This window comes from Peromyscus maniculatus, chromosome 7 (genome assembly GCF_049852395.1).
Source record: "Peromyscus maniculatus bairdii isolate BWxNUB_F1_BW_parent chromosome 7, HU_Pman_BW_mat_3.1, whole genome shotgun sequence".
Classification (NCBI taxonomy): domain Eukaryota; kingdom Metazoa; phylum Chordata; class Mammalia; order Rodentia; family Cricetidae; genus Peromyscus; species Peromyscus maniculatus.
The window spans coordinates 70634037-70649198 of NC_134858.1; the positions used below are offsets into that span (position 1 = coordinate 70634037).

The 15162-nt window shown below is 44.7% G+C and overlaps 1 protein-coding gene across 13 annotated transcripts in view; it reads left to right on the top strand.

Moving 5' to 3' along the window:
- Positions 1–15162, top strand: part of Ccpg1 (cell cycle progression 1) — a 56614-nt gene that overhangs the window by 11685 nt on the left and 29767 nt on the right. For 8 of the 13 annotated variants that reach the window (XM_076576678.1, XM_076576679.1, XM_076576675.1 and 5 more), the window contains exons 3-6: positions 4043–4163; positions 4422–4498; positions 6151–6346; positions 10857–11108. In XM_076576678.1, coding sequence (XP_076432793.1) covers positions 4043–4163; positions 4422–4498; positions 6151–6346; positions 10857–11108 — 646 coding nt within the window. Of the gene's footprint in view, positions 1–4042; positions 4164–4421; positions 4499–6150; positions 6347–9134; positions 9231–10856; positions 11109–15162 lie in introns of all 13 variants that reach the window. The other 5 variants (XM_042281256.2, XM_076576673.1, XM_076576671.1 and 2 more) reach the window with 1 other exon arrangement.

Consider the following 15162-nt stretch of genomic DNA (forward strand, 5'->3'; position numbering starts at 1 on the left):
GACCCACTATTTCTGAGAGTTGATGGCTTCCAGAGCTGGCGGAAAATGTACTACCGCCATGTTGGGAAGCTGAAGTGGGCTGAGCCAGCAGCCACAGCGCCGTTTCAGTCTGAGAAGGCTGCAGTTTAAAACAATAGGCTCAAGGTAATATAAAACATAAGCCACGTAAAGATGGCTACCGCACAGAGAATCTGGATTATGTTCTCTTTGATATTCGCAACTGAAGAAAAACATTTGATCGTAAAAGCTGTTGAGTTATGCCAAAATGTATATTTTAAAGGTACCTTGACTTCAAAATTTGGATATAAGGATATGTTGCTTTGGAAAGGAGGCTCTGCTTTTGTTTCCACAGAAAGCCAGAGGCTATGGATTTGTTCCAGATTAAGATACATCAGGTTTGACCAGCCAAGACCCCCTGAAAGGTCTCCAATGACACCAAGGCCCAGATGATCCAACATCCAGAACCGTTTCAAGGCAACTGGCTCAGACGATACACCCTCATGGACTACTCCATAATCCTAAAATTTTCTTTGTGTCCCCATAAGATACAGCGCACACACACACACACACACACACACACACACACACACACATACACACACACACACACACTGCCTCCAGCAGGAAGTAGTAAGAGAAGCTACACCCAAATTCCCAAATATACCAAGCTGGCTTTGGAGATGTGTAAAAGTTAAAACCTTCCTCTTTTTTTAAAAAAAAAAAAGAAAGAAAGAAAATGGGAAGTGCTGTGGGATGGTCTGTATGTCAAATTGCTCTGATTGGTCAATAAATAAAACACTGATTGGCCAGTGGCTAGGCAGGAAGTATAGTCGGGACTAACAGAGAGGAGAAAAGATAGAACAGGAAGGCAGAAGGAGTCACTGCTAGCTGACGCCGCCATGACAAACAGCATGTGAAGATGTCGGTAAGTGGTAAGCCACGAACCACGTGGCAAGGTATAGATTTATGGAAATGGATTAATTTAAGCTATAAGAACAGTTAGCAAGAAGCCTGCCACAGCCTTTGTAAGCAATATAAGTCTCTGTGTTTACTTGGTTGGGTCTGAGAGTCTGTGGGACTGGCCGGTGACAAAGATTTGTCCTGACTGTGGGCAAGGCAGGAAAACTCTAGTTACAGCTGCCACTCCTAATAGTGCCTATGGGCCAAGCATTCAAACACATGAGTCTATGGGGGCCACAACCCATTCAAACTACCACATTCTACTCCTGGCGCCCAGAGGCTTGTAGCCATAATATAATGCAAACTGCAAAGGCCAGAGGATGGTGTCAGATTCTCTGGGACTGGAGATACAGGTAGTCGTGAGCCACCATGTGGATGCTGGGAACTGAACCTGGGTCTCTGGAAGAGCAGCCAGAGTTCTAATCTGCTGAGCTATCTCTCTAGCCCCATCAGCCTTAATTTTTTTCTTTTTTCTTTTACTGTTTTTTGGAGACGGGGTATAGTTGTGGTTGGTGTAGAGCTTACAGCATAGTCAAAGCTGCATTGAATGTGGTCCCAAAGCCAGTTTTGTAATGAGGAATGGTGTAACTAGAACATTGTAGACACTGATTTATGTCCCGAATTGGTGGTGGTTTTCAGTATAGAAGTCCTAAGAACAGAAAGCATTGCATCAGTCCAGCCTCGCTTGTTCAGATTTGAGTCGTCTCATCAAAAGTTTCCTATTTGTTTTTAGGATTTTATAAGCTTGCTTACTTCATCAGTGAATTAATTTATTTTTTTGAGACAAGGTCCCACTGTAGCCCAGTGTTGCCTAGAACTCAGCCCTCGCTGCCTTCCAACTGGAAGTCGTCTGCCCCGCCTCCCAAGTGCTTGAGTTATGGGCATTTACCATCAGGTCTATTGATGCTGGTGCTTGATGGTATATATGGTATATAGAAATAATTATTTTGATTGGGTGGTGGTGGCACACGCCTTTAATTCCAGCACTCTGGAGGCAGAGCCAGGGGGGATCCCTGTGATTTCAAGGCCAGCCTGGTCTACAGAGCGAGATCCAGGACAGACACCAAAAACTACACAGAGAAACTCTGTCTCAAAAAGCAAAAACAAACAAACAAACAAACAAAACAACTAAAAAATGAAATAATTATTTTGGCTGGGTGGTGGTGAAAGAGAAAGAAAGAAAGAAGTTATTTTGATAATTGAAGGTTTAGAGTAGTTTGTTAGTCATATCTTTTATAAATCAGCATCTGTAAAAATAGGGAGCCAGTGACATGGCTGAGGTGCCATGAACGCCTGACATCCTGAGTTGGATCCTTGGAACCCATATGGTAGGAGAATGTCCACTTTACATACAAGTCATGTCCTGACCTCTACATATGTATTATGGTGCCTCTGTGTACACATACTCTAAGTAAACACATGTTATTTTAAATAGCACTTCATAGGCTTTTGTTTTACAGCTTCAAAAATTGTTAGCAACTATACTGATTGAGATAGAAGGGAGGCTGAGGGTTTTTTGGAGGGAGGGGTTGACAGGATCTCACTCTAGCAGACTGGCCATGAACTTGAATTTATTCTCTTCTGCTTCCCAGTGCCAGGATCACAGACATGCCTTCCACCCCTGTTTTAGTGTTTTAGGATAGTTTGTTATGCAGTAACCCTGACTGGTCTATGTTCTGTACCCTCCTCCCCCACCCCCAGCTGAGACTTAGTAGATATGTACCACCATGTCCAGCTCCCCAGCCCATTCAACCCATTCAAGGCTGGGGTTCTCTCTGTAGTTTTGGTGCCTATAACCAGGCTGGCCTTGAACTCACAGAGATCTGCCTGGCTCTGCCTCCCGAGTGCTGGGATTAAAGGTGTGCTCCACCACCGCCGCCCGGCCCATCCACCCTTTTTAGACAGGGTATTAATATGTAGACCTAGCTAGCTTAGAACTCAACTGCGTGACCAAGTCAGTCCCAACCTTGCCTCAGTCCTGCTACTGCTCTCCAAATGGTGTGTGCCACTGTGTCTACCCTGGTTCTGCTTCTGTGTTTTTAACTGTTTCTGCAAAGTTCAGGTGGACTTCTATAAGCAATGGCTTTTCCCCCTTTGTCCCTATAAGGATAAGCCAAGAGTAGGAGGAAGGCAGCATTGGGAACCTGGCTGTGCGGCTGCAGGGTAGAATATGATAGCAAGGGTTTGGGCACTTAGTCATGTGACAAACTGCCAGCTGTACTTCTTTTAACATTTTGGGGATAGGGTCTATCTCTAGCCTAGATGGCCTGGCAGTCACTTTGTAGTCTGGGCTAGTCTTGACTTGACTTCCTGCCTTGGCCTCTTAGTGCTGGGATTACATACATGCACACTTGCTGTGTGCTTGTGTTTTTATGTCCTTTATTCTAGAAATCCTTCTAACTCCTTCTCTTTCTGGCTGAGGTCTCTTGGCTGTGTTTCATTTTTCTTTTCATTACTCTCATTCTGATTTAGTCCCGAATCTCCTTCCCACGCAGTCTGCAGAGCAGACCTAACCTGCCCGAGCCTTGGTTCTGCAGCCAATGCAGGCAGTCTTTTATATATAAATATTTGTGCAGAGCACATGCACACAGTGTCTGGGGATGCTCGAAGAGAATGTTGGAGGCCCTGGGACTGGAGTTACACTTGTGAGCCACCATGTGGGTACTAGGAATCAAGCCTGGGTCCTCTGGAAGAGCTCGTAACTCCTGAGACACCTCTTCAGACCCTTAGTGCGAACTCAGAGCCGGCCTGCTTGCTTCTGGGCCATCTCTCCAGGACCATGGGAATCCCCTAGCCGAGTAGCTATTCAGAAGATAGCTCCAGCCACAGACAATGGTTGATCTGTTACCAACTGCGAGAGTCCATCTTCTGTCATCTTCCTTCTGTTGTGCTCACTGACGTGGGCCGGAAGCCTATGGCCCCATCCTTCACTTTCCCTTCTGGGGGCCTGTATGGACTGAGTTAACAAAACCAGTCAGGATAACTGATGTTTAGGTGTGGTAGCATCGGGGACTTTCTACATAACATCAAATCCAGCCTTGGGGAGACAATACCTGAATTAATAGTTACCACTTTCCCCCAGGGTTCTGATGTAGAGATCATGAATTCTGCCACAGCCAGTGACAGCTGTGAACTGACTCTAGAATGTTCCTCATTAGAGCAAGAGGAACTGCAAGTTCTTCATGTGGGGCCTGGAGGTGGAGGTAAGTTAAGTTCCCATTTCTTTTTCTGGGGCCAGGGGTATCATCCTTGATTGCCATTGGAGTGGTCTTATCCTGGGATGTTCAGTGGACTTGTAAAAAGGCAGGAATCTGCAAGCAAGTGTCTGAGAATAGTTAGAAGGCCGCTGCTGACACCGGAGAGCCATTAATGAGTTACATTTTCTGTGAAATTGTCCCCCCCACACTTGCAAGTAAAGTGTTTTCAAAGAACTAATGCTCTTGATCTTGATTTTATCCCAGAAAGCAGCGCAAACAGCATGTCGTCAGTGGAAGAGACTACATTGGCATCAGTGGGAGAAACCAAGTCAGAAACTGAGGTAAACCTTTGTTTTGTACTGTGGATGTTTGAGAAGCACTGTCCTATTTATAGCTAAGCATTCTATTCCTACTAAATTACAAGAAAATTTAGTGGAAAAAAACCAGTCGGTTTTAAGGTTAACTTCTGCTGGGTTTCAGAACAGGACACTAAGCAAGTACCTTCCCCTAGGTCACCCTCATAGACAGCCCTGATTGTGACTACAAGATGAGTTAGTGTTTAAAGAACTACTAATCTAAATTGTGGTTTACTGAGTGGATGTCTAAGTGAAGGTTAACTCTCACATCTGACAACAAGCTAAACATTGTCTGTTGTAACTGTCTTTTGAATAAAGCTACTTGGCTAGATCATTTCCATAGTATTTTAGTTCCTTGGTGCTGAGATTGGGTGACATAATGAAAAATAATCCATTTCTGGAAGGGTCTGGAGAGATTGCTCAGTTTTTAAGAGTGCCTGCTACTTAATAATCATGAGGACATGGGTTCAGATTTCACTACACATGGAATAAGCTGGGTGTCCCACAAACATCTAACTACAGCTCCGAGGGATCTGCTGCCCTCTTCTGGTCTGTGTGTCCACTTCCCCACATGAATACAATCAATCTCTAGTGTTGATGAGATGGTTCAGCAGGTAGGAAGGTACTTGGTGCTGAGTCTAACCTGAATTCAGTCCCCAGGAACTCGCATGGTATGAGAGAACTGACTGGCAAGATATCCTCTGACTGCCACATACACCCCCTAACAAAGTTACTAAAAATAATTTAATTTTGGAGGCTGGAAAGTCCAAGATGAAGGTGCTGATGTCTGGTTTGGGGGGTGATGATTGCTCCTTGCTTTAGGATGGCACCTTTTGCCACATTCTCTAGGGAACAAATGCAATGTCCTTGGATGACAGGAAGGGAATGGCCAAGTGGCATTGTGCTGTGTGTTCTTCAGACAGCATTCCTCATTTCCTGAGTGTTAATGCTTTGTTTTGGATTTTTTTTTTTTTTTTTTTTTTTTTTTTTTTTTTGAGGCAGGGTCTTTTTACATAGCCCTGGCTGTCCCGTAACTCAGTATGTAGAGCAGGCTAGCCTCTAATTCATAGAGCTCCACCTGCCTTTGTCTCCTGAGTGCTGGGATTAAAGGTGTGTGCCAGTCTAAGTTTTCATGAATTTGGGGGCGTATTCAGACTCTAGTGCCTAGCAGCTGATGAACCAGACAAGTTGAATCGGTCTGTTCTGTGCTCCCTGGATGTAGTATTTTATACCAGTAAACTCACCAGACTAGTGAAGTAAGTGAATTCTTGGGGTCCTGTTGTCATGGAGGGAGCTGTAGTCTCTTCAGCTTTTGAAGCACAGTGGGAGGAGACAGGAGTCTCATCTAATTCTTAGCATTATGGATGGCTTTGAGGTCTCCAAACTAAAGAGAGTAAGCCTGTGATTGCATACTTTACTGTGGGGGAGAAGTCATTTCTTTAAGGGCTGGGGGCGTGTCAGGGGTAGACCCGAAGCATAGCATGCCCGAGGCCCAGGCTCCATCCCCAGCATCGAAAAGCTCAGGGAAGGGGAGAGAAGGGAAAGGAACGAAACTAGGTGTCATGTATTCTGAACAGCGAAGAAAATTTAAGACTCAAAGTGACTGAGGTTGCTGCCTGTAAAATTTGGTTCCGTAGGTTGAGGAAGCAGCTTCCCCTGAAGACAATGTGTATTTGGGAACTACCAGCGATGATTCTGATATTGTTACACTTGAACCACCTAAGCTGGAAGAAATGGGAAACCAGGAAGTTATAAAAGAAGCGCCCAGCTCGGACGACTTTAACATGGGCTCCTCCTCCAGTAGCCAGTACGCCTTCTGCCAGCCAGAGCCCGGTAGGAGCTGTTGCAGGAACAGACCTCTGACCTCTTAGTTAATGGCTTGTTTTCTAGCTCCAGCTCTCAGCTTCCTAAATGATGCTCTGAAATGCAAGAAAATCTTGGTAAAGTTTGTTACAGTGCCTTCCTGGCCTTAATGGATCAGCTCAGTGTTCTTTCCTTGATACGTTGTTACTGTGGGGCTGGGGGAGGGTCCTGGGGACTGAGCCCCATATATTGCATATGCTAGGTAAACTTACTCTGCATGCTACATTCAGTTTATTAGTCTCAAGTCCTCAAAAGATGCATTTGGCTTTTAATATTTGGTTGGTTGACTGAGGTATAGTAGAGTCCAGCTCTGTAACTCTGGCTGTTTTTAAATTCACTGTGTAGCTCAGGCTAGCCTCAGATTTGGCTGCAATTGTTCCACAGGCATGTGCCACCATTCCAGCTTCCACAAGTCTTTTGTTTTGTTTTGGGTTGTTTTTGTTTTTGTTCTTTCAAGACAGCGTTTCTCTGCATAGCCTTGGTTGCCCTGGAACTCACTCTGTAGACCAGGCTGGCCTCGAACTCAGAGATCTGCCTGCCTCTGCCTCCAGAGTGCTGGGATTAAAGGGGTGCACCATCACCGCCGGCTACTTCCACAATTTTTTTTTAAGGTTTATTTACTTTTTGTATATGGTGTTCTGTCTGTATGTACACCTGCATGCCTGAAGAGGGCATCGAATCTCATTACAGATGGTTGTGAGCCACCATGTGGTTGCTGGGAATTGAACTCAGGACCTCTGGAAGAGCTGCCAATGCTCTTAACCTCTGAGCCATCTCTCCAGCCCCTACTTCCACAATTCTTAACCGTAGTTTTCTGAATATGTAGTATTTTTCAATGTGACATAAAATACTTAGACATAAAGTTCCTGGAAAATGTTAAAAGAGAAGCCTGTAACTAACTCAGTTATTAATTAACCCACAGTCATAATTTAGAACTGCTGTTTTAAGCAGTTCCTAATTTGATGAAAAACCAAGAATAGATAGAATCTAGTTCGGATATTCTCCTTGGGTTTTCCCATTCTTTTAACACTGGATACATTTGGTAGTCAGAATCAATGACATTTCTCATTCCAATTTAAGGTAATAACGTGCCACATTATGTTTCCTGACTTTTTTGTTGGTTTGTTCTGGTATAGGATCTCACTCTTGAGCCCACCTAATCCTGGACCTTGCTGTGTAGCCTTGGCTAGCCTTGAATTTGTGACAGTTTTCCTGTCTTAGCTGGGATTGAGCTGGGCTTACAGTAAACATCCTGTTTCCACGTAACGCCCTGTGTGCTATGTAAATGGTTAGGGAATGGTGATAAAAAGAAGCCTGAGCCTGCTAGCGGTGGTGGCTCACACCTTTGATCCCAGCATTTGGGAGCAGAGGCAGGTGGATCTTGGAGTTCGAGGCCGGCTTGGTCTACAGAGTGAGTTCCAGGACAGGCTCTAAAGCTACACAGTACAAAGCTATTTTGTCTTAAAAAACAAAACAAAAGAGAGAGAGAGAGAGAGAGAGAGAGAGAGAGAGAGAGAGAGAGAGAGAGAGAGAGAGAGAGAGAGATATCAGAGCAGAGGAATTTTTTTCTGATTATTTTTAGTCCATCCCTTGTTGAGCCCAAGATATAGATGGCTGACTATTTTCAGAAGGTTAGTACTGTTGAATTCAACAGATACCTAGGGTCAAGGGGTCTGAGAGGCCTTCCCATCCTCAGGGGCTCAGCAGGGCAGCACTTGATATGTATATTTTTTGAATTTTAGAATTGCATCATGTTCAGATGGTTTCCCCCTCTGATATATTTACTTAACAATTTATATTTTCTGCCTCTGGCTTCAGACACATGGACTCAAGTAGGAGTGGCGCCTGAGGGCTGGTAACAGGACAGCCTACACATTGTTGTTTGTTAGATTTTTAAACAGTGTTTCTCTCTCTGTAGCCCAGGCTGGCCTCGAACTCATAGAGATCCACCTGCCTCTGCCTCCCTAATTCTAGGATTAAAGCCGCCGCCGCCGCTGCCGCCACCACCACCAGGCTAGCCTAAACATTGTTGATGGGAACTTGCTCCTCTAAGCCTAGGATTTTGACTTGATTTCCTCCTAAGATCTGATAATGTTTCAGAATTAGTTAACAGAAATAGTAAGGTTTTTTTTTTTTTTTTCTTCTTCTTCTTCTTTTGGTTTCTTTGTTATTTGAGACAGGGTCTCGCAGTGGATCCCTGACTGGCCAGGAGTTTGCTGTAGACCAGGTCATCTTCAAACCCGTAGAGATTGGCTTGTCTCTGTCCCTTGAGTGCTGGGATCAAATGTGTGTGCCACCATGCCCAGCTTAAGCATTTTTTAACCTATTGTAATCCTTCCCATCAAATTGCTTGTATAAAGAAAGTGTTTTAAAAAATAATGATAAATTTTAGGCTACACTGAAAATACTGTACAGCCAGCCACATTGGATGATTTAATCTCCTCAGTTACCTTGTCTGTTCTCTCCCATTCTTTTTTTCCTCACAGCTTTTCAGCTTCATGTTTTTGTATGATTCCAATAGGTATTCAGCTTTCTGTTTGTTTAAGAAAACTCCTGCCTCCCATTGACCAGCCTTTCTCCTCAGAAGGCAAAGGTGGTAGCCGTAGAGAAGTCTGTGTTGTGTGTGTTTCTGAAGAGACTCACTGTATTTTAATCTCACATAGATAACAGTGTTAACTGATGAAAGTTGTATTTTCAGTTTTTTCCTTTATGACTTATAATAAAGCTTTATACATTTTTTCCTGTTTACTCACAAAAGAAAGGTGGTGGGAGAAGCTGTGGAAGATTCCTGAATGCATAAGGGGCTGGGATGATCAGCTGAAACTCCGTGTTCCTAGCCAGCTCTCTCTCCAAGGTGGCGTGACTGATGCTGAGTGGCTTCTCAGCTGGGCCTAGTCACAGTTACTGTTGAAATGCTGAGTGCTTTGGGGAGTTGATCCCAGAGATCCCACGAACAGGCTGGCCAAGCTTACTGCATGCCTCCGCACTGCCTGCTGCTTGGATTGTGGGCCAGATTACACTGTACAGAAGTTTAGAAATCCAGATATTTCCACTGTTACATGTATGAGTTAAAGATGGAAGCAATAGGTAGTTAATGGCTGTTAATATCTATAGAGTGGGTTACTCATATATATGAAGGTAATATGTATTATATATGAAGGCTTGGAGACATTTTTAGGACATTTGGAGAAAGCTTTGCTTTTACATTTACTTATTCTAATTCTGTCAGAAAGTGACTCCAGTACCCCAGCCATGGTCTGAATGCCTTTATACTATGCAATGCTTGGTTTAAGTCTTCCTCTCCCATTTTATCTAAGAAATGTAGGGCGATGGCATCTTGGAAAAACTAGTGATCAAGAATAACCAGCGCCGTGCTGGGCATGAGGAGTCACGACACTGGGTGGCCACCATGTCACTAAGCATTAGGACATGTGTTCATTCAGTAGTGATGGAGTCCCTTTTGTCTCAAGAACAGGAACTAAATTCCCCACACTTGATCTTTAGAAAGCATTGCCTGACCTAGACACCAGCTTCCCTGTGGCATGAATAGCCTGTTTTCTGAAAGACCGGCATTTTTGGTGCATGAGTGTGTGCGGTTTTGGAGCTCCATGTTGAAGTCAAGTTCACATCTTATCCTTACTTCTAACTGGCTATAGAGATTACTACCAAGTGTTGTCAATAATTTGTTGAGCTATGGAATGGAGATAAGAAGTGACGTGTAAAAAGCTCAAGTCGTGTTTCCAGGGGCGTGCGTGCGTGCGTGCGTGCGTGCGTGCGTGCGTGCGTGCGTGCGTGCGTGCGTGCTCCTGGAGTGGAGTGTTTGAGTTTCTGTCCCCGTGTGCTCTTACCGTTCCTTCCTGAGGCAGCAGCAGCAGCACCAGCCGGGCCTCCGCACCAGGACAGCTGCTGTGACGCCCCCTCCTGCTGACATAGTTACTAGAGGGTAAAATCCACAACCTCTGGTAAGAGTGGCAGTCGAAGGGAAGGTCACCCGACTTCGGGAGCCTGTGTTGAACTGTGGTGCTGTGGACCTGCATGGTGGGGTAGGGACCTGGAAGACGACCTGTTTATTATCTGAGACCAGGAAGTACTTAGAGACTTCCTGTTCCTTCACGTAACTGTGAATTGAATGAATGAAAAGACAGGGTTTCTTTTTCCTTAACTAAATATTTGTTTCCGTCTGTAAGGCTGAACTAGACTACAAGAAGGAGTAAGAGTAACTGTCTAGGCCACAGGGTGGGGAAGGACAGAGCTTTGGGAAGAGCTGGAGAAGGAGCCTGTCAGGCAGAGGTGGCTGTAACAGATGTTAGACTACAGTTCGTCTGTGTGTGGTTTGCTGTTGGTTCTTGTTTGTGTTTCTCTCTGGCTTTTTCATGTTAAAGGGCATGTCAGGCTAGCGTTGATTATTATAAATCACATTTACTGGGAAGCCTTTTCCGAGAACGTTTACCTAAATACCAACATTTTTCTTTTAAAATAGTCTTTTCATCTCAGCCTAGTGATGAGGAATCCAGTAGCGATGACACCAGCCATGAGCCCAGCCCTGTCCCCAGACGCCGCCGCACCAGGAAGAAGACCATTTCCATCTCAGAGTCTGAGGAGCCGCCACTTGCTGAACCGGAAGAGGAACCCTCCAAGGAGCCGTGTAAACGACACTTCAGTGGTGGTCTCAACAAGTGTGTTATCCTGGCCTTGGTGATTGCTGTCAGCATGGGATTTGGACATTTCTATGGTAAGTGTTTAGAAAAACCTGTGCAGAAGCCACTTACCTATAGCAGCAGGACAAGCTGGCACACAGAAGAAAGGTCAGTGCTGGTCGCAATGGCCTGTCTCTGTCTATAGTTAGCTGCTTTTCTCAGGAGGCAGAGGAGAGGATTGCTGAAGAAGCTCCAGAGGTTGACATTAGCCTAGGCGACATAGCCAGAGCCTGTCCCCAAACAAAACATTAACAGTTATTTTTTTGAGACAAGATCAGGCTGGTCTTCAACCTGTGATCGTCCTTTATCAGACTCTCAAGCATACGTAAGGACTTTTAACATATTTATGGCTTTTTTGTTTTGTTTTGTTTTTTTAAGTAAGAAGATGGAAGATTTAAAAATGTGAAGTTGGGGAGTTGGGACTTGAGAGATGGCTCAGTGGTTAAGAACATGGCTACTGGCTAGTCCTCAGAGGACCCAGGTTCAGTCTCCAGTACTAACCCACACGGTGACTGTTTCATACCCATCTGTAATTCCTTACCAGCATCTCCCGCCCTCTTCTGACCCCTCAGGGCACTGCATGCACATAGTGCACAGCTGTACATGCAGGCAGAGCACTCACAAAACCCGAGATGCAGAGCCTGCTCTTGCATGCCTTCAGTCCCAGAGGCAGGCAGAGGATTTGAGTTCAAGGCCAGCCTGATTCACAAATTCCATCCCAGGCTAGCCAGCTACTTAGACCCTGTCTAAAGTAAAATAAAAACCTGAAGTTGGATGTGGTAATAAGTTGGTATATATGGTAATCATGTAGGAGACCTAGACATGAGACTCTCAACTTAAGACCCTGGGTTCACAGGAAAAACAAATTACCTTGGGGCAGATTGTTAGAATTTGTTGCATAGTATTTACATTCCAGCAAAATAGTCACATAATGGTAGACAGAGTGTGGTTCACATCTATAATCCCAGCCCTTGAGAGACTGAGGCAAGAAAGTTGCCAAGAGTTCAGGGACAACCTTGAATAGTGTGTGATACTATCTCAAAAACCAAAAACAGAACATTGCATCTGAAACGTTGAATAACTAGTGCTCGTTATTTCTACTTTGAGCTGCCTGCTTTTGTTAGGATAGTTATAAATCCTTATACAGCTGGTCTGTAATAAACTATTTTGTTAGATAAATGACTTCTAAATAGCTTATGTATATGAATATCTTTTTTTGGACACTCAGTCATGAATTACAGTTTTGTTAGTATGATCCTTCTAACATTATACAGATGCTGGCAAGCTGTCACGGCATAGCCCTCCACAGTAAAACCTAGATATGCCGTGAGGTTGCATGTAGGAGTTGTTTTGTGACATGCATTTCTGCCTTCCTGTTTCTATGAGTTCGAGGCCAGCCTGGTCTACAGAGTGAGACCCAGGACAGGCACCAAAACTACACAGAGAAACCCTGTCTCGAAAAACAAAAAAAAACAGGAAAAAAAGAACATCTCACTGAATCCTTTAAGTCCTGTAATTTTTTTGGGAAGTTTTAACCACTTATTACTTCGTGTGTCTGAGTATGTGTGTGTGGTGCAGGTGTTACGGCGTATGTCAGAAGACATCTCTGGAGTTCTCTTTTGTACCTTTATGTGGGTTCAGGGACTCGAACTCAGGTCTCCAGGCTTACATACCACAATCCTCTCCCTGACATCTTGCCAGCACAAGGCCTGTATTTGTACAGTCTGAGAACTAAGTGTTCCTGTTCTGTTCTTTTGGACTTTATAGACTAGTTCAGTTTATTCTTTATATTTTTTATTTGTTGGTCTTGGTGCAGGGTATTACTGTGTATACAACAACCCAGGCAAAGCTCTGACTGGTGATCTTAGGTTCCTGAGTGCTGGCATTACAGACCTGTGCTACTAGGTCTGCCTGGCAGAGCACAGTGTACTTTAGAAAGAAATGTCTCAGACCTTGTCAAATTCAGAACTCCTTTGTTAGTTATTGTTGTCTGAGACAAGGTCTCTCTAGCTAGCCCTGCTGTCCTGGAACTGACTGTGTAGCTCTAGCTGGCCTAAAAAGCTCATTCTGTAGAACAGAATTCACAGAATCTGGTCCCAGATTCGCAGAGCTCCATCTGCCTCTACTACCCACGTCCTGGACTAAAGGTCTATGCCAGCGTGCCTGGTAACTTGACAAATCTTAGTTTGCCTGTATAAACTGCTTTTAGATTTATTATGATTGTGGTAAGGGTATTAGATAGAGAGCATGATACTGGAATAAGACGGTGGGGCAGTCCACACTTGTTAACGTCAGATCACTGACCTGTTTTCGGTGCTCAACTTGAGGAGGTCTTGGGGCTCATGGGAAGGCCTGCTTGTATGCACTGCTGGGTACTCACTCCCGAGTCCTTCCTTGAACAACACTAGGGAGACATGTTCTGACTCATGCTTGCCTGTGTTGATGGGTGAGCAAATGTGTCACTGTTTCTGTGTGTGTTTCCCCTACAGGTAAACATGAAGGAAACAAGGGAAAAGGTCTAAAATCTTTATTACTAAAAGCCAAGCATTGGATATTAACTTTAATGTTAATACAGACTGCACTAAAATCTCACAATTTGCATGACTTTGGAATCTTTTTAGAAAGTAGAGCTTTGAACAGTTCTTTTAAAACCAAGAAAATTTGTTCCCTTGTTTGCTAGCTTTAACAAAATTAACACATATCTTCCTTCCTGTACATTTTCACATTAGCCTTATCACAGCCTGAGAACCCTGGGTGATGCAGTATGTGAAGTAAGTGAGTCTACACAGTAACTCTAAGCCCTGACCCCAGGGGCCTTTCAGTAGCCTCACTTACAAGACAGGACTTAATCCCGTGCTGGACAGTGAGCTCCAAACTAAGCCTTTCTCCAACATCTGTGTCCATAAGCAGCCACCTGGTATAAACATCTCCTCAGAACCCAGCCAGCCTTGACTCCATCAAAGTGTGGGTTTTCCTGTCTGCACCAGAAGAGTGATGCAGGGGACTAGCTGTTTGACATGATTCAGATTCTAAAAGTGCCTCTGAAGTCCAGAAAAAGATACAAATCTACATGAACAGTGGCACCAAAACCCATGCCTGAAGTACATCTCCCCTTGCTCTTCTCATCTCCACACTCAGATGGGGGTGTTGACAGGCTGTCCATCGCTTCTGAGACTGTAACTAACTGAATGGGAAGTTACACAGCACAAACAGGCACTCAAGTCCATGCCGCATAAGCTCCCCAAGTTATCCTTGAATGGGCTTTTAGTAAGCTTATGACAGGCGGGAGGGGGAGTAGACCATTCCAGCAACTGAAACTCTGAGCCCTGGGAACAGGAACAAAGACTGTCCAGGTGCTTTAAAAACGGGTGTTTTTAAAGTCAACAGTGTAGGTTGTTAAAGTCAAGTAAAACTACGGGAAGTGAGAAGTCAGCTGGAGCTGCTATCCCTTCCTTGTGTGATCCATAGAGTGGTGCTGAAGGCCTTGGGCCTTAGGCTGAGGGGAGGAGGAGGAGGAGGAGGAGGAGGAGGAGGAGGAGGAGGAGGAAGTTAATACAGTGAGGTTCCCAGCCTGATTCTGCATTGGTAGTCTGTCAGCGGTTAGGAAGTGTGCTAGCTGCATCCTGTCTGAAGTAGAGATGTTTCCCAGGGGAAGAGTCCTGCTAGACAGTGAAGGAGCTAGATGTTGTGAGGGACCCCCTACCACTGAGCCAAATCCCCACTCCGTTATTGGTGAGTGATGTGCACAAGTGGGTTTCAAGATCTGTAGAAGGAGTTCCAGTGGATTGTTACGTCCTCTGTTTAAGCTGCTGCTTTTAGTGGTGTGCCTCCTGTATGTGTTAGGTGCCAGATGTGCTTTCTGGTTTGGTGTATTTTTTTGTGCAGGACACATGTGGGAGGAGCATGCAAACAGCTTGTCTTAGCATAAGAACATTTTGAATTTAAGGTCAAATAAGGAATTGTCCAGGAACTGGATGTGTACTGAAGGCTTTACAGATCGTAGCTAGAGGCTCCTCCACTGAGCTACATACAGCCCTGTGGAAGAATTCGTAAAAGAGCTGGCTTTGAGGGCCAGCAAGACGGCTCAGT